This window comes from Colletotrichum abscissum, assembly GCF_030869225.1.
Source record: "Colletotrichum abscissum strain IMI 504890 chromosome Unknown Scaffold_24.1, whole genome shotgun sequence".
In the NCBI taxonomy this organism is placed as follows: domain Eukaryota; kingdom Fungi; phylum Ascomycota; class Sordariomycetes; order Glomerellales; family Glomerellaceae; genus Colletotrichum; species Colletotrichum abscissum.
Window position 1 is genome coordinate 694703 of NW_026850143.1, and position 18068 is coordinate 712770.

General features: G+C 52.6%; 7 protein-coding genes across 7 annotated transcripts; 3 read left to right on the forward strand and 4 right to left on the reverse strand.

Annotated features, from left to right (window-relative positions):
* Positions 1-1449: 1449 nt before the first annotated feature.
* CABS01_09919 (uncharacterized protein) lies at positions 1450-3433 on the forward strand (the record flags this gene model as incomplete). Its single annotated transcript, XM_060543275.1, has 4 exons — positions 1450-1625; positions 1678-1776; positions 1841-1945; positions 2008-3433. 4 exons carry the CDS (start codon positions 1450-1452, stop codon positions 3431-3433), a joined length of 1806 nt encoding a protein of 601 aa, XP_060399973.1.
* A 294-nt stretch (positions 3434-3727) lies between these two features.
* On the reverse strand, positions 3728-5041 carry CABS01_09920 (uncharacterized protein; the record flags this gene model as incomplete). Its single annotated transcript, XM_060543276.1, has 1 exon — positions 3728-5041. The coding sequence occupies one exon, from the start codon at positions 5039-5041 to the stop codon at positions 3728-3730; it is 1314 nt and encodes a 437-aa protein (XP_060399974.1).
* A 987-nt stretch (positions 5042-6028) lies between these two features.
* Positions 6029-8754, forward strand: CABS01_09921 (uncharacterized protein; the record flags this gene model as incomplete). The annotated part of the gene is made up of 6 exons (XM_060543277.1): positions 6029-6161; positions 6217-6375; positions 6447-6598; positions 6662-8284; positions 8339-8477; positions 8567-8754. 6 exons carry the CDS (start codon positions 6029-6031, stop codon positions 8752-8754), a joined length of 2394 nt encoding a protein of 797 aa, XP_060399975.1.
* Positions 8755-9948: 1194 nt separating this feature from the next.
* Positions 9949-10860, forward strand: CABS01_09922 (uncharacterized protein; the record flags this gene model as incomplete). Its single annotated transcript, XM_060543278.1, has 1 exon — positions 9949-10860. One exon carries the CDS (start codon positions 9949-9951, stop codon positions 10858-10860), a length of 912 nt encoding a protein of 303 aa, XP_060399976.1.
* Positions 10861-11373: 513 nt separating this feature from the next.
* Positions 11374-14221, reverse strand: CABS01_09923 (AT hook domain-containing protein; the record flags this gene model as incomplete). The annotated part of the gene is made up of 4 exons (XM_060543279.1): positions 11374-13486; positions 13537-13646; positions 13696-13989; positions 14048-14221. 4 exons carry the CDS (start codon positions 14219-14221, stop codon positions 11374-11376), a joined length of 2691 nt encoding a protein of 896 aa, XP_060399977.1.
* Positions 14222-15015: 794 nt separating this feature from the next.
* Positions 15016-15948, reverse strand: CABS01_09924 (uncharacterized protein; the record flags this gene model as incomplete). Its single annotated transcript, XM_060543280.1, has 1 exon — positions 15016-15948. One exon carries the CDS (start codon positions 15946-15948, stop codon positions 15016-15018), a length of 933 nt encoding a protein of 310 aa, XP_060399978.1.
* Positions 15949-16744: 796 nt separating this feature from the next.
* Positions 16745-17589, reverse strand: CABS01_09925 (axe1 cleaves acetyl side chain groups acetyl xylan; the record flags this gene model as incomplete). The annotated part of the gene is made up of 3 exons (XM_060543281.1): positions 16745-16933; positions 16995-17083; positions 17139-17589. 3 exons carry the CDS (start codon positions 17587-17589, stop codon positions 16745-16747), a joined length of 729 nt encoding a protein of 242 aa, XP_060399979.1.
* Positions 17590-18068: the final 479 nt, after the last annotated feature.

Here is an 18068-nt window from a genome sequence, read left to right on the forward strand (position 1 = left end):
GTTCTTTGAAAACCTCTAATTAAGAGCTATAAGAGCTTCTAAATTAAGTTAAAATACTTATTAAAATATTAATAACTAAACTAACTTTATAATAATAATTTTAATAAAATATTTAATAAATAATATTAAAATCCTTATTAATATTAAGTACGATTTATAAAATATAATAACGTAGCTATAGAGTATTATTAATATATTTTATATTAAAAAAGGTATTATTAATATTAGTAAAATAAATAGGGCCGTATTAATATAGTACCTTAACTTCTTTTTATAGCTCGAAAATAATTACTTTAAATAGTATTAAAAATTTATTAAAAAGCTTTTTTAAGTACTTTAGTATATTTATTACTATTTCCGTAATAATAAGACTCTTAGTACTTATATATAAAAGTAGGTTACTTATTTCTAAATAGTAATATTAGCTTATTAATAAATTATAAAAACTACGATTTTAGCGATTTTTTAATGAGGGAGAGGGTAGAATAGAGGAAAGGATAAGTAATTTATAAAAAGGGTTAAGGTTAAATAGTACGGAATTCGAGGGTAGGGTAGCGTCTATATATACTGCGGCAATCCTCTAGTAATGCAAAACGATAGAGTTAAACAGTGGTTGATTAAAGGTCGAAGTCAAACCCATACTAATAATAGCCCCCAAAACCGGCGTCGGAGTGGCAATACTTGCCCGACGGAACCGATCTAGTACGTTAAGGGAGATAGAGTTTAAGGAACAGTAAGGCTAATTAGAGTCGGCGCCCGCGGCGGTTGTAGGCGACGCTGGGAGCGAAACCCACGTGTGGGCAGAGCGATTGACAAGAAGAGTATAGCTTATTAGATATACGAGTATACATATCAGTGGGCAGGTAATAACGACGGTATGCCCGGGTATCTTGGTGGCCTTGGCTCTTGGGGCGGAGGAGTTTCGTCTCATGTTGTGACAGCCTTTGTCTTGGCGCGCGCGGTTGCCGGCAAGGCGGTAAAACCGTAAAACTCAAAGTCAATCTCAACCACCGCGGCGCTGTTGCGGGCAGCAAAGTAAAAGGAAATAACGAGCAGAAATATGATACGCCCGGGGCTGCCGAGGGCCTTTGCTTCATTTATGATGTCCGTATTCCGTATGTAGTCGGCGACTGTCCGTACGATACCTGACGACACTGACTCGCTCTTCGGCCCGAGCACCGGTACGCACCGCCACGACAAGACGCTTAGAGTTAATTAAGGGAATAGAGACTAAGGCACTTTGAGATGTTCCAGATTCATCATACATTGCAGCCCGCTTGGCGCGGAGACAAGTTGCGAATGGTTCATGTCGCAACAGCAGTTATAGTCATGCAACCACCACCGTGTCGTTGATGGGTTTGTTTGGGGTTTTGAGCAAACCATTCCACTCATTCAGCATCAACCTGTGCTTCTGATTTCAAAGTCACTCTTTTTTGTTCTTAGCCAAACATGAAGGCTTACACATTGAGCCTCGGGCTCCTTGCCGGGCTCGCACTTGCTCAGAGCGACTCAACGGCCGAGGAGGTCTTTGGAGCTATCGATCAGTGCAGCACGGCCAATTTTGACCAGTGCCTGAAAGATTCTACTGCACCTCATCGTTGCCTCAAGGTCCAGAAGTTTGCTGAGTGAGTACATCATATTATAACACGTCTTCTACAAGTCCTAACATTGTTCCAGGGAGATTGTTCAAGACACATGTGTTTTCAGCTGCCCTGATCAGTCACCTTGCCTCACAAAATGTGGCACCGATCGTGGTGGCGCATGGTGTGGTGAAGGGTAAGTTGAAGTCTCTTTATATGATTTAACAATGTCAATGATAACTAACCTGCCTATCTAACAGAGGTACCTGCTTCTGCGATCAGGGCTGGGATACCGCTCAGCCTGCTCCCGCAGACCCTTATGACCTCTCATGGGTGAAGAAGTGGGCTGCCATTGGCGATTCCTAGTGAGTTCTCCTCAAAATGGTGTGACCGAGACTCATCATTCTGACTTCAATGTTCTTGATAGCTCCGCTGGCATTGGCTCCGGCTCGCCGTACCCTAACAGCTCAACCACCTGCGCTCGTTACGACCAGTCGTACCCAGCCTACATGCAATCCCACGAACTTATGCCCGAGTCTGCTCAATTCGAGTTTCTTGCCTGCTCCGGCGCCACCGCCCCCGAGATCCTTGCCAACCAGGTCTCCGCGCTGGGCACCGGCTACGACATCATCACCGTCAGCGCTGGTGGCAACGACGTCGGCCTCACCAGCATTCTCAACGCCTGCATCTTCCAGTGGAACCCATTTGCCAACTGCCCCGACGAGATGCAGGCCACGCTGAACCTCATCCGCGATACTCTGCCGGGTAACTTGGACAAGCTGTACGCTGGTCTCAAGAACAAGATCAACCCGGGCCGCAAGATTTACGTTACGGGCTACGCTAACTTCTTCGATAACACCACGACTGCCTGCGACGACGTCAGCTGGTCGTTCTGGTTCAACAGCGCCAACAAGCAGAAGCTCACCACTGAGCGCAGGACGCTGATGAACGAGCTCACTACTGCGGTCAACAACGTCATCGAGGCCGCGGTCAGGAGAGCCGGTGCCTCGTTCGAGTTTGTCGACTACAACCAGTACTTCTCCGTGCTTCAGGGCCGTTTCTGTGAGGGCGCCACCAAGGAGCCCAACGGAAACCGCGATGGTCTTCTCTTCTTCGAGTGGTCTAGCAAGAACGACGATACCACCCTCGCGAGACGTGAGCCCGAGGTCGCATCTTTCAACAACGACCAGATGCTTCCTCGTGCGACCCCCACTATTGGCGACGTTGATTCGTCTCTGGAGATGCGCAGTAGCAAGCTGGGCCTCTTGTCCATCCTCTCCAAGCGCGCCGGACAAATCTGGAGCTCTTTCCCTCGCAGACAAACCACCAAGTCTAACACAAAGACACCCGTCCTGGAAGTCCGCCAGGGCACGGCTGCGTCGCCATCAATGGAGCAGTACATTGCCGACCAAATCGCGGAAGCGCGCAAACGCAACTCAAGCCTCGTCATATCTCTCGCTGACAACAGCGCCGCGGACCCAGCCTTCAGGGGCCGCAACAACATTGAGGTCTCTGACTTCATCGGCGACGAGATCAAAAGGGTGTTTCACCCGCGTCCCGGCGGCCACGCCGTGATTGCGAACCTCGTCATGTGGCGTCTGGCAGAGGATAACGCCGCGACGGTCGGCGACAAGGAGTTTGGTGCCACGGAGGCTGCTGGTTGCGCTGTTCCTGTGCCGAGCACGCCGTCTATGCCTGAGACGATTCCCGGCGTGCTGCCGAATTGCCAGGCTGCTGCGCTCAAGTGCTTGAACTGCTTGGGTGGCGCGAGCGGTCTTGGTGTGTTTGTTTGTAACTTCCAGCACCACTCTGATTGCAATGCTTGTGGCGGCGGTGATGGATGCCCGTGCTAGACGTGTCGCGGAGGTTGCGTGAATAATAACGATGGTTGTTGCGGGGGAGATATGACCAGCGAACTTGAGCCTTTCTTTCTTCTCGTTGGTCCAGAGATATCACTTAGTCTACAGCCAAAATACTTCATTAGTTCAAACACTTGTCCCATCTTGTGATATTCCCGGTGGTGTTGGCTTCAGGCACACCCTTGTGAATGTCGATGCAGAAAGAAAAGGCAGACGCGTAAACCTCTTAAGGTAGCTGGGTATCAGAATCATAGTCTCATAGTGACAGGTCTCTAATAGCTTGCATATCTATGGCTTCAACTCCACTGTAATTGTTACTCCAGCTTCCGATCCCCTGGCGATCAAGTTGGCCTTCAGCTCCTCTGCCCGTTGCTCTTCGCCAACCATTGAAATCTCCAACCTCAGTTCCTTCAAGTGCCGGGGCCGGCTCTCTAGGTACTCGACAATTTTGGCCTCAAGTGACTGCCACATGGGAACCACCGGGTCATCCTCCTCCCAATCGAGGTCGTCCCATCGATAGTGCCACCAGAAGAACATTTCGTTAGTGATGGTCAAAGCCTGGAGGCCCTCGGGGAGCACATCCGCCAGCTTCGACGAGCCTTTTGTTTCCCAGCCGAGGAGTACCGGCAGAGAGATGGAGAGACGAGTTAGTCGCGTGAAGTCCTTGAGTGACCCGAATGAGCCGCGGATTCCCCAGGGCCCGACCTCGCCGCAATCGATGGCCGTGGACGTCCAGAGCGTCAGCGCAAAAGAGAGCTCTTCGAGTGATGCCTTCAATGGGTCGAGCGAACTCCTCAGCACCTCTAAGTCTACCCAGTCGGACGCGTACTCAGCGTCGATAACGTATCCGCAACGGAATGTCTTGAGATTCGGGGAAGCTCGCAAGAGTTGGCCAACATTACCCTCGGAGAGCTGGCATCTGCTTAGAACCAGCTCTTCTAGTGTAGCTGCTGATGGCTTCGGATGAGGAGTTGGCCAGATAATTGATTTCCCTCCATCTTCCACTCGATGAAGCTCAAGAGTTCGAATTTGCGGAAGGTAAAAGAAGGGGAGAATATTCTCAGCGTACACGTAGAAGTTGAACTCGTTTGCCGAATCTTCGTCAGGGGTTGGAACTAGAACCTTGACTGATTCCACATTGCTGAAAGAAGAGCCAGCAACAGAGTTCGAAGCGACCAATTGGCTGAAAAGAGTCAAGAACTCATCCCCGGATGGGCGAGATTGTGTCCATTCGTCGTGATCGTTCCGGTCGTACGTCTGCACTTCAAGCGTCTTGAGGGCTGGGGGCCGCGATAACAGAATGGCGGTGGTTTGTGCAAGCGAAAGCTCTGATTCTTGTAAGAGTGCCTCAGTTCGTTCAGCCGGCAGGCGGGACTCAGTGATCCACGATTGGATGGTAGCCTTATCGCTTGAAGTGAGACGTTTCGCAAGTAACGCGGTCTGAGAATCCTTCGCAGCCCTGACACCGCGCAGTGTGACGTCTCTGATGGCGGCAAGATTTGATACGTTGCCCAATAGTCGTCGCATGTCCTCGACGGCTGGTGTGAGATCTGACTGATCCCAGTCCCACAAAATGGCGGTTGGTGTTGCTTCGTTGGCCATGATGGGATTGCCTTGCTGATTCAGTGAGATCGAATAAACCGTTTGTGTGTTGATCAATCAGTCCAGCGGAGAGATTGGGAGATTGTCCTTATTCAACGTGGAAACCACGGTGAAAGTGGTTCTCAACGACGTGTTCGTCCCGCCCGAGTGGTACCTGCGTTGCTTCGTCTGATTATATTTAGCGGCTCATTCCCTAGAGTTTTGGTCCGCGAAACCTTAAACAGCCCTGTCGATTAACGTCTTACACGCCAACTTGGCGTGCCAAGGGTCAGTCATGTCATGTCAGTCATGCTGTCAATGCCATGCCAAGCCGCGTCCGTGGGGTCTCCGTACTATGGATACACGAATTCTACCTAGTGGTTCTTGCACAATGATAATTACTTCCGAGGTCCTCAAAAGGAGAGAAAAGAATTAAGCATCATCCTCATCCATGATCAGTCATCGAATCATCACGTGAGCTCGGCCAATGCACGAGCCACTTGCTGTATGGCGGCTGATTCTTCTCGATATGTGGCTGATGAAAATGTGGCTGTTCGTCTCCAAGTAGGGATTCGTCACCCGAAACTAGTACGAAAGCATCGCAACTTCGTCTCATTCATCATTAGAACCCGAGCATTGCGAGGACCTCGTAAACTCGGAAACCCGTGTCACTATCCGCATTATTCGCAGCGCGATGGGTTCTCAACAACGGCAATGCCGAAACGGTGGAATTCCAATACCAGCTTTGCTTGTAAAGAACGAGAAAGAGCGAACACGCGTACAATGCGAGCCACTAACATGCTGCGGTCCGGCATCAGCCTCAAACGGCGTTCCGGCGATGTAGAGAAAACTCCGCTCCAGCGCCGCTTACGCAAACCTAAGTCCATCGTCAAATCTACTGTTTTCGGCGCGAATCTTCAATGATGTCGTATAAATTCATCGACGCCCTTTCGCATCATACTCTGATTGTCCATTGCTGCAACTGCCACTTTGCCAATTACGGAAAACATGTCTATTGTGGACTCGAAAAGAATTTTGGCGACTGCCGAGATGGAGGACGCCGAATCTCTCTGCAACGTCCCTCCTCCATACGAGCTGCACTCCACCGGTGCGCTGTTATCTAGCGAGGCTGCGATACAGTGTCAGAATAGCATGCCCCTTTGCATACTCCGTACTTGAGACTGACCTTTAAGCAGCTGACGGCCATGTGAACATCAACTTCCAGTCGCAGAACCCAGGGGAACTGTGGGAGCAGCTTCCCCCTTTCCCCGCAGCCGAGGATACTGCGTTGCCGAACATCAACCTCAAGCCCGTACCCTTCCTTAACGTCGTGATACAGGTTGTAGGTAGCCGGGGTGAGTTCCTCACGGGAAATGACCGTGAAGCTTGACTTGTGGATGTTGCCTACTAATGTCAGTGTAACCAGGTGACGTTCAGCCATTCATAGCACTTGGCACAGCTCTCCGTCGTTACGGCCATCGGGTTCGCCTAGCCACGCATGACACCTTTTCCAAATTCGTGACCGACTCTGGCTTAGAGTTCTTCCCGATTGGCGGAGATCCCGCCGACTTGATGTCGGTAAGTCTTGTGTTTTCCCCTTGAATCTTCCATGTCCTGCGCTTGCCACTAACGAATACCAAGTACATGGTCCGAAATCCTGGTCTGATTCCTTCCATGGAGTCTCTTAAGGGCGGCGATGTGGGGAAGAAACGACGAATGATACGTGAAATGCTCCACGGATGCTGGCGTTCCTGCATTGATCCTGATCCCATCAGCAACCGACCGTTCGTAGCCGACGCCATCATCGCGAACCCCCCAAGCTTCGCCCATGTGCATTGTGCGCAAGCCCTCGGCATTCCAGCCCACATCATGTTCACCATGCCCTGGACAGCGACTCGTGCTTTCCCTCACCCACTAGCAAACATCCAACGCAGCAAGGACCTGGAGCTACAGGTCACCAATTGGCTGTCGTATGGAGTCGTCGAATTGATGACCTGGCAGGGTCTGGGCGATGTTATCAACAACTGGCGAAGGAAGGATCTCCAGCTCGCGCCGATTCCTGCCAGCATGGGTCCAGGCGTGACAACGTTTCTCAAGATCCCGCACACATACTGCTGGTCACCGGCCGTGGTTCCCAAGCCTGCAGACTGGGGTCCAGAAATTGACGTTTGCGGCTTCTTCATGCGCGACGAGCCGTCCTACAAGCCACCTGCCGACTTGAACGCCTTTCTTTCAGCCGGTCCGCCTCCATTGTATGTTGGGTTCGGTAGTATCGTTATCGACGACCCAGGGCGTTTGACAGACGTCATCCTCGAGGCCGCAGGTATTTGCGGCATCCGTGTCATCATCTCGCGAGGATGGAGCAAGCTCGGCGAGGGAAAGTCAAACACAGACAGCGTGTTCTATCTCGGAGATTGCCCACACGAGTGGCTGTTCAAACGAGTGTCAGCCGTGGTGCATCATGGAGGAGCTGGAACGACAGCTTGTGGCCTGATCAACGCGAGACCGACTATCATCGTGCCGTTCTTCGGCGACCAGCCGTTTTGGGGCCGGGTCATTGCAAAGTCAGGAGCAGGACCCTTACCGATTCCTCAAAAGGAGCTCCACACGCAGAAGCTCGTGGAGGCTATTCAGTATTGTCTTTCGCCCGAAGCAAATCGTGCGGTCCAAGAAGTAGCCAGCGTCATGCGTCGAGAACGCGGCGTCGATACCGCCACAGCATCGTTCCATCGTAACATTCCTGCCAGCGATCTCGGCTGCGATCTACTTTCTGGTCAGCGCGCCGCCTGGCTATTTGAGAAGCAGTCCAAAACGGGCGTCAAGCGGATGAGACTGTCGAATCAAGCAGCATCGTCTCTGATTGTTGCGAAGAAGATAAAGATGTCTGACTTGAAGCCTCTGCGAACGAAGGAATACGACACCGATGTGAAACGATGGGATCCCATCACCGGTGGTGCCTCTTCACTCCTAGGCACCGTCACCGACTTCACCGTCGCTCTGGGCGGCACCTTCATCGATCCATGGAAGGAATACAAGCGTTCTCGGGCTTCTGGTAATGAGGCCGGCTCGGCGAGTGGTGCAGCCGCAATGGCTGTGGGTAAGGGATTTGCCTCCATGTCTGGAGCGATCGTCAAGGGCGGCCTTGTGAGCATGCCCCTCGCCATCACAGAAGGCCTTCACAACGCTCCCAATCTGTACGGCGACAAGGTACGAGACAATGGCAAGGTAGAAGACTGGAAGAGCGGAGGAGTTGTAGCCGCAAAGGTAAAGCTGGTTATCAGATGAGATCATCCGAGCCTACAGCTGACGTGAACTTAGACCTTTGGAACCGGATTCTATGACGGACTGACGGGTGTCTTCACCGATCCCTACAAAGGCGCGAAGGAAGGAGGTGCTCTTGGTCTAGCAAAGGGAGTTGCCACGGGGTCCTTCGGCCTTATTCTCAAGCCAGGAGCTGGTAAGTAACGAAAATTTGACTGATATCACCTAAAGCAGATCATGTTTGGCAAGAGTCTTCGGTCTAAGCTAACCCGGCTGCCTGCCTAGCAATGTTCGGACTCGTCGCATACCCTGCTCAAGGAATCCATAAATCCCTCAAGGCAAGGACCGGTCGCAGCCATGAAGTTTTGAAGGCGAAAAACGCGCTCCTGGACTACGACCAACGACAGAACAACGGGAACCCCCGCGACGGAAGCAAGGTCCTGCAGGTGTTTGACGCCTACTTTACGCAATAGAGTTACATCCGCCAACGCTATTCGCGCATGCCACAACGTAGCCATTTAAATACTAGTATTACCAAGCGCCTGGAAGTGCCAATGGACTGTCTCGGGGTCTCCGCGGTCCATGAGAGTGGTGTCTTAATCACATCGCGTGGCTGGTCTTGTGTAGAGGGAGGGGAAAGGAACATGTAGGGTTACACTTGTCAGTTGTTAGACAAAGTTGTCAAGCATGCAGCCCACAAGCTGAATAAAAGCCCAACAATGGCAAACAAGAAGGGCAGACGACCGAGGCGGGGCGGGAAACCAGAGAACGAAAACAAAACAAAAAGCGGGTCTATGCCGGACCCCGGTTCCGACACCTTGATGTCCTCCGAGTCGAGCGGGGGTCCGAGAACCCGGATGGCCACCGGGCGACTCAGCTTCCAGCTGTAAAAGTCCGCCCCAACGTCACCGAATTCACGAGCCAACACGACTTAGCACTTCTTAGCCGTGGAGTCGAGTCTCTACTACCGAGACTTGCCATTCGCCGTGTGGTCCATTGGCCAATCGACCTCGAGAACATCAAGGTGATCGTAAGCTTGGCACAGAGCTGCCCACGTCTTGGCGACACCCAACTAATACCTCACGCATGGCCAAGAGTGTTCTAAGAAGGCAATCGTGACCGACGACATGGGCTCCACTGGCGTAATATTGGATCCTTTTCATCAAAGGAGCTTGTTGACGAGCACACGACGAGAGGGGAACCGGGAAAGATGGAGGGATTACCCAACTGCAACGAGCGGCAGAGATGGCTGGCGACGAACGCAGATTTCGGAGGAAGGGGGACCAGACGGGGTAGCGCATGCCCAACGGACTTTGCAACCTGGCTAGGATGGAAGGTTTTGCCTACTTGTGGACGTGAGCAACGAATCTACCCATAAAGCAAGCATAGCATGGCTAGCTGGTCTTGGCTCGACATCTCGAAGAGCCTCTCGAGCACCATTGGAGACCCGAGGCGATGGGACCGACAGAGAAAATTCTCATCCACATGGCGAGCTTGCAGATATAAAAGACCATCACATACCTCGCATTCTTCAATGTCAAGCTCCTATCTTCAAGCTGTTTCCTAAGCTCCAAGTCCAAAGCTCGAGCTCATATTCAACAAGGCTTTCAGCAGTCCGTCCACCAGAGCATCTTCAAGCTTTTCAGCCTCAAAATACACCAGTCAAGATGAAGTACAGCCTCGCCTCCGCAGCCCTGCTGCTCTCCGCCCTCGCGGACGCGACTCCCCTCGCGCGCCGCCAGGCCACCTCCACCTCCGAGACCGTCTCCGTCCCCGCGGCCCCGGCCTCCACTCCGCAAGCCCCCTACGACTGGTCCGCCGGCTGGCAAAAGACCTTCCCCATCCACCAGTCCTGCAACTCGACCCTCCGCGCACAGCTCGAGGTCGGCCTCGCCGAGGCCCAGCAGCTCGCCGCCCACGCCCGCGACCACATCCTCCGCTTCGGCAACAGCTCCGAGCACGTCCGCAAGTACTTTGGCAACTCGTCCACCGCCACCCCCGTAGGCTGGTACGACCGCGTCGTCAACGCCGACAAGAACGGCATGACCTTCCGCTGCGACGACCCGGACCGCAACTGCGCCACCCAGTCCGGCTGGGCGGGCCACTGGCGCGGCGCCAACGCCTCCCAGGAGACCGTCATCTGCCCTCTCTCCTTTGAAATCCGCCGCCCCCTGACTTCCGTCTGCGGCCTGGGCTACAACGTCGCCAACTCCAAACTCAACACCTTCTGGGCCACCGACCTCCTCCACCGCGTCTTCCACGTTCCCCTCATCTCCGAGGGCGCCGTCGAGCACTACGCCGAAGACTTCGCTGAGGCCCTCGAGCTCGCAAAGAACAACGCCACCTACTCCGTCTTCGACAGCGACGCGCTGCAGTACTTCGCCATTGACGTCTGGGCCTACGACATCGCTGCCCCTGGCGTCGGATGCCCCGGCGAACTTGAGGAGGAGGACCACGACCACGAGGCCACGCCTACGACTACCGCTGCCGCTGGCGCCGCTACCACCACTGCCGCTGTGACCTCCAGCGCTCCTCAGGAGTGCCACACTCACGCTGACGGCGTTCAGCACTGCACCTAGATCATGCTCATCATGGAGATGACGACATGATAGTGTTGAAGAAGAAACAACATCAAAATGAAGTGAAGGACAGTAGTGGGTGCAGCGAGCAAGTAATGAAACATTGACATGCCGGAAACGATACCACTGGGATCATGAATTAGACGAATGAGGAAACATTCCAAACAACAATTTTCAAGAGGGGATTTCTTAATGAACATAGATTAGATCAAACACCCTCATTATTTAAAAATCAATAATAATAATGACAATTGCCTGTCAGAACAATACGCTTCCCCTTTGCAGTTCTCCTTTTGTGTGCAAATGCTCAAGAGCCAATCATTGCCTCTTCTGTTCCCAACGCGGTCGAAAGTGTCATTATTCAACCTTGCTGCCTTGCACAAATCCAATTACCAACGGCCGACTGGGCCTGTTGATAAGCGCACACACTAGTTGTCTGTTGTTGTATCATGATCATAGTCCAATCATTAACCCTTGAATGGTGCTCCCAACGAAACTACGCTATGCAAACACTCAGTCTACAATCAAGCCCTCCAAGACGTTCATTGCCTTGCTCCCCTCGCTCTCGAACCTGCTAACCATAGCCTCGCACTCTTGTCGCAGCTTCGACTCAGCCTGGTTGGCGTTGTGGTGAATCCACTCCTCCACTGTCATGCGCATCTCAGGGCTTGTCAGCTCGCTGCCTTTATGAAGGAGCCTGTCGACTGGGTTCCTCTTGTCCGACTTTTCAGGGGATCCGAAGACGAGGTCAATATCGACGGGGTTCCAGGGCGTGGTGCTTTGGAGACTTGCCAAAGCTTTGCGCTTGGTTGGCGAGTTAGGTCTTGCTGGGGTTGATGAAATAGGCGCATGTGTCACCCGCTTTTGAGTTGTGGAAGGTCTTGAAGACGGAGGCTGGTTCTCGGCATCTGAGGACTGCGGAGATGGCGAGGGCGAAACAGCCGCTTGGCGAGCTGACTGGGCAGGAGAGATACGTGGAGTACCTGATTGATGTTGCACACTCCGGCGAGCAGATGAGGTGAGAACAGGCGATGATAGCAGTGGCGGGGAGCTCGTCTTCAGTGCGCTCCTTGGTGTGGGCTCAGGTGCCTCAGACTCAGGCTCAGGCCCAAGCTCGTCTACTTGCTCCAACTCGGACTCTTCTTCCTCTTCCGGCTCGTCTGCAAGCTCATCGGGGAGCTCTTGCTCTGGTTCCTCCAGCTCCTCGTGTTCCTCTTCAGGCTCGTCTTGAGGCTCCACTGGTGCGGGCGTTTGCCGTGCCGAAGCAAAAGACTGACGCGCTGACGTGTCCTCGGCTTCAGTCTCGATCTCAGCTTCAGGCTCAGCCTGGGCTTCAGGTTCCGGCTCGACTTCAGCAGCAGCGGCTGCAGGCTCCGGCGCGATAGCTTCTATCTCTTCAACCTTGCCAGCGCTTTCCATAGATGCACGCGCCGCCAATGACGCCTTTGAAGGGCGTCCCCGTTTCCTCCCAGTGCTTGCGCGAGCAGGCTTTGTCGTGATCACCGTGGCAGTGCTGATCTCATCCTCTTCAATATCAGCAGGCTGTTCGAGGCGGCTGGGCTCTGCTGGAACCACTAGCTCGTCTTCTTCGACGACCACTTTCGCGGCCTTGGCCTTCTGAGCCTTGGTCTGCTTAGACACCTTGCGGGGAGCTGCAGCCTTGCGCCCCTTTTTGGGAACTTCCAGAACCTCAGGCTCATCGATAGTCATTTCGGCCTCCAGTTGCTTCAATTCGTCGTCAACATCCTTTTCGTCTGCCACGTACGGTTCCGCGTCGAACATCTCGTGGTTGTCTGACGGCTCAGGGCTGACACCAGACTCCATGTCCGACTGGTTCTTCTTTGACTTTGCCTTGGGGGCAGGAGCTTTCTTTCGTTCCGAATCGGAATCTTGCATGATATCTTCATCGTCCGTCAGCGGACGCTCCAGGTCAGCCTCAAGCTGCCTGGTAATCTCATCGTCATCCTCGGGGAATGCGCCGGGTGCAGTTCGCAGGGACGCCATTGATGCGTTTGACCTTTGTGAGGTCCCCGAGGCTTTCCGTGTTCCCTTCGTTCCAGACGCACGTGCAGTCTTGCGGCCTTTTGGTGCCTTCGTCGGCGGCGGCGCATCCGCAATGCTGATGTCCTGTTGTGATTGATCGATGGTCGAGCTGTCAGCGGCAGCTTTGGGCCGACCGCGTCCTCCACGCTTCTTTGGTGCAGGTGCCTCAGAGACTGTGAGCGCCGAATCATCCACGTCGTCGCTCGTGCGCTTGCGCCCTCGGGTAGGTTTCGATGGGGGTAGCCCAATGTCTTCTTCCGGCATGGCCTCATCCTCGACAACTTCTACAGGCTCATCCTTCTTTGCCTTGGTCTTTCTGCCTTTTGTCGTGGTGGCCTTTTTGGCACGGGTGCCTTTCTTGCCGCCCATTGTGGAGGCCGTTGTCAAGACACTGTCATCAAACTCCGCAGGGACGTCTGTTATGGATGTGATATCGGAAATCGATGTCGCGACTGACTGTACGGATAGTCTCGACGTGTTCTTTGAGCCTCGGGCGGCCTTGCCCTTCGGCTTTCTCGTGGAAGCGTATTGATTTACTAACGCGAAGTACGGGCAGTTGGGGGATCGGTTGAAGTGTTCGTCCCTGTAATTGGGTCAGATAATGCTTGCGAACGCAACACTCAGGGGATGTACATGGGCTTGTCGTTTTGTTCCCAACCGTCCAGAGCAAGCTCGCAGTAGGTGCAGGTTGCCATATCATTGTACTCGAGGGAAGGCGTGTATTTCCATCCTGCTTCGGCAAGCTAAGAACTAGTTAGTAGAGGAAGGTAAGGTCGAAGTTCCATGACTGACCTGTTTGATCTTGTTCTTCCAGCCCCTTTTTCCCTCGTGTGGCCAACGTCCATCAAAAGTCGCCTTTCTGGCCGCGATCATTCGAGTACTAGAAGGGTCCTCTGACGACAGACCGTTGAGGTTGGCTTCGATACCCGCGACAATGGCCCACCCGCATTCGGGAGAGTGCTTCAAGTGCTCTTCGAGGGGCTTATCACCCTCTTCCCAGCCATCAAGAGATTTGTTGCAGAGGAAACATGCGACGTTATCGGGGTTTTCGGGGAACGGCCGCCAGACGAAACCTGCTTTCGCGAGCTGCGGCAAGTTAGCACACGCGTCGTCTTTTGCTAAGCTCTTCTGGCTGCAGACATACATCTTCTGGCAGCAAGTATTTCATGTGCGGCCATGTAAGGTTTTTGCCGCCTTTGGTCGCGCCTGATTGACGACGCTTTGGTGCAGGGTAGACTTGATGAAAGGAGCCCAATCGGCCATCCAGTGTGAAGTATTCATTCGGGACTAGACCCTCAAAGGCCAAGTTTTCTGTCATGCTGGGCTATCTCTGGGCGGTGTAGCACCTGTGAAGCTCAGGAATTGTGCAAGGTAAAGCTGGTCGCGATCCGGAGCGCGAACTGCTGCGCAAGAGAGAGGTACAGGACGGGCGCGTCGATCGCAGGGAGGAAATATTATTCGCGACTAGAATGCATCAGGTCACAAGAGATTGAGCTGTGGTCGCGTCGGTCTTCGAAAAGTAGGAATGGTCGAAAGAAAATATGGAGGGGAGCAATGTTTTTCAATTGTCGGTTGCGGGAGTGTAGCAACAGAATCGGAGTTGAGCAAACCAAAAGCTTGGAGTTTGGTGCGGCAGACACCAAACCGTATTGGCCATCCCGATCGCGTTTGTTTACATTCAACCTCTGTTTCCGTTGCTAGCTGGTGGGTCCGGCGGGGTGTGGCTCAATCTTGCCCTGTCAGGTTTGTGACTTGCCCCTCAGCCACACTGTGTTAGTCATCAACTCCCACATCACTGTTGCACTTTAGACGTTGCACCAGAAAGCTTACTAGTAGCGAAGTACGATTTGTATTGGATGTGTCGTTCGGATCTGGAAATTCTCCGTATTAATCTTCATCCCGTATTTTTTCCCAAGATACCCTCGCCCGGAAAACGAGCTTTGTCCAGGGTGACTGATTTCGCCTCGCAGGTTTCCGGCCATGGCCAATGAAGAAAATCTCATTAGGACAGCAGGAGACCATCGACAACGCATTTGTCGCCATTGTACCAATGTATCACCCAATTTACCTTCTTCATGCACCCATATCTCAGGCAGGTCCTCCATCTCTGAGCTATGTCCAGTAAGTATGGGAGATCTCGCGGAATAGATCAATGGCGAAGCCTGGGACACTCTCCAGCACTGGGTCCAGGTTGTTGTTTCTCATCATCCACTGCATGTCGGTCAGGCAGAAATGCACAAGTAATTTTCTGAGATCGTCGTCTCGAGATTGGACATTCAAGTAAACGTGCCGGATAGTGTCGGTTGTGGCCCGCAGCATCTCGTCGGTGCGGGGAGCATGTAGCAGGCTTTGGCGAAGTTTGTGCAGGCAAAGTCTCTTGAGTTCAGTAATGGAGAACTTGTTTGCAACCAGATAAAGCTTGGCGTATGCGAGGAATACTTCCTTATAGCCGGTCCGATGTTGTTGCTTGACGTCATCTAGCCAGTCTTCAGTTGTCGCTTGGGCGGCTTCGGAGGGAATGGGGAAAAGCTCCTCGCAGAATTTGTACCGAGCACTTGTAGGCTGCTGAGACTGTGAATCTCGCGAAACACTCCTCATCCACATATACAATGACGGAATCTCAGCCTGCTGCGTGTTCTGTCCATCACTTGGTTTGCGGCGCTGCAATTCGACTTGGGAACTGTTCTTCGCTGTCGAGGTTCTCGCAATCCCGGTTGCGTATATGGTGCCGGCATCGCTCCCGGGACCAGGCATATCATTACTCCCATGCTTTCCCTCGACGGCGTTGGAAGTGACGTTCTGATTGGACTGCGACAGGGCAGGCGCCGTGTAGTCGCGGGAATAGGCATACTCCGTCAAGTTGACAAAAGTAGCTGGCTCAATGTGAGGCCAGGTCACGAGGGATGAGATTTTTCTGTTGACGACGCGGTTGAATCGGACAACTCGGACAATGGTTCCCTGTCTGATGAAGTTGTCGAAAGATGGGGATAAGCCAAGGAAGACAACTTCGTGGCCTGTATGTCTGACCCGATCTTTGCCGATCATGAATGTAAGGGCCCCAGACCGAAAGATCCTGCAGTCTCACGTGAGTTTGACTTAATAGAGACGTGGATTGAAGGGGTTCTTACTGACTCATGTCTCGCTTGCGCTTCAGAGACATCGCGAAGAATAGTGTTGCTGCAGAGGTAAAGCTTTGCTGCGAAATCGCTGGAGTGAAAGAACTGTGGGAGGCGTGGAGATGAAGGGGGGAAATAATTTTTGAAAGTTCGTGATTGATCAATTCCAAGGTGCCTGATGGTGTATGTTGAGTCGGAGAACGAAGGTACCTAAGTAAAGTGGGAGAGGAAAATTTTCTATGGAAGGCGGTGATGGTTGAGATTCCATGTCCAGGTATGGAAGGAACGTAAGGCTCTCTGGGGTCTGCCTTCCTTCCAAGGGGGATTCTCCAAAATTCAGGGAATTCACGCTATTTCATAGACCATAGAAGACAGGCAAACTAGGAGGACCTCGGTTGAGCTTTGCACAACGTAGACCAGTAGTTCAAAGAACAGAACAGGAGGGACGAAAGTGCCTTGACCATAAGGTAATATAGGTAATACTTAAGGTAGGCATTTGGGGCACTGTGCCATGTTGGACAAGGCAAGGTATCCACGTAGTCTCTAGAACTCTAGTTTGTCACTGCCTATAGCCAAACGCGGATCATTGATGGTCTTGTGTTCATGTTCCAAGGATCGGAACCATTACTGGCAGATTTCTTCTTTTAGTAATTGACGGCTTACTTTAGGCATCCACCGCGCCAACCACCTGTGCGAGGAGATTTCTGCAATATCCAAGATAATATTCAGTTTGCCTTGAGTTTAGAATCCAGCCAAGCAATTGCCTGGGTGTCGTAATCTGAAGGATAAGCCATGTGCGCGGTGAGATTACTCCCGCTGGCATCACATACTCCGTCCCGGTAGTTACAGTAGTCGTGGACTCTGTCGGCGTAAACGTTGAAGGAAGCAAGTTGTCCAGCGGTACGAGGATATTTCTGCGGACAGCGTTAGTCACGATAACCATTCAAGGTTTTCCCCAACAAGGTTGAAACTTACGCCGGTGGCACCAAACGTAGAAGCGTTGCCAACATTGTAGGTCTGATTCGGCATGTGTCGGGGGTTGCCGTACAGCAAGATCGCCGCGACTGGACAACGATGTCAGCAGGTAACTCTTGACCCAAAATCTATAGTTGGCCTTACTGTGGTATCCAACAGTGCGAGCATCAACCAGAGGCTTGGTGTAGTTGCCCAAGACATTGCCATCACCACCGCCAGCCAGGATATCTCCAATAACCATGGCGCCCTGAGAATATCCCATCAAGACGATCTTGGATTCGGGGCAAGCCTCTGCATAAGAGATGATCTGCTTGGCGCCATCGCGAACTCCAACAAAGTAGCTGTCACTCCCAGACTCGTCCGTGGCTGGGTAAACAATATCCTCGTAATTGCTGTTAGGGAAAGTCTCCATGAGCGGGTCAATGACCGTGATCAAGCTTCCGGGATATGACAAAGTTGTGCCTCGGGCTTCAAAGTAGTGGATGTCAGCGCAAGTAGTGTTGAGGGTCTGCCGGCTAGCGAGGGAGATCTTGCTGCCTTGCACGAGAGCAGGCAAGGTGCTAGCAATGACGACGGCCTTAGCGAGGAGAGACATAGCTGAAGGTATGGCCAAGAATAAGTGTCATCAGTAGTGAGCTGCCGGGTCATGAATCCTTGGCGACGAAGACGATTTATATACATGATGAATCAGGGGGTTCTCCTGACTTTCCGGCAAGTCGGCCATGTGGGAACGTCGACATTTTCCGGCTCTCGGCGATGCCACGCACTCCCCCCGCCATTCTATATTAACGGACTTGGCTTCCACCGTTCGTAGATCTGTGGGGCAGATCCGAACGCCGGCATGTCGCCGCAGGCACGGACGTTTACCTGAATCGGCTCTGGAAATCGAAACTTCTCGGCCGAGTCTTACCTGCGGCGTCGAAAATGTTCAGTAATCATCCGAGTAAGAGGTTCAGGCAGTATTTGTACAGTAATAGGTATTCGCTCAGGAGAGCGTTCAACAACAAAGACTTATGCGGGCCGGCCCGTTGCATTTATTGGAGTAGCAAAACAAGAAAAAGATAACTCCTTGAA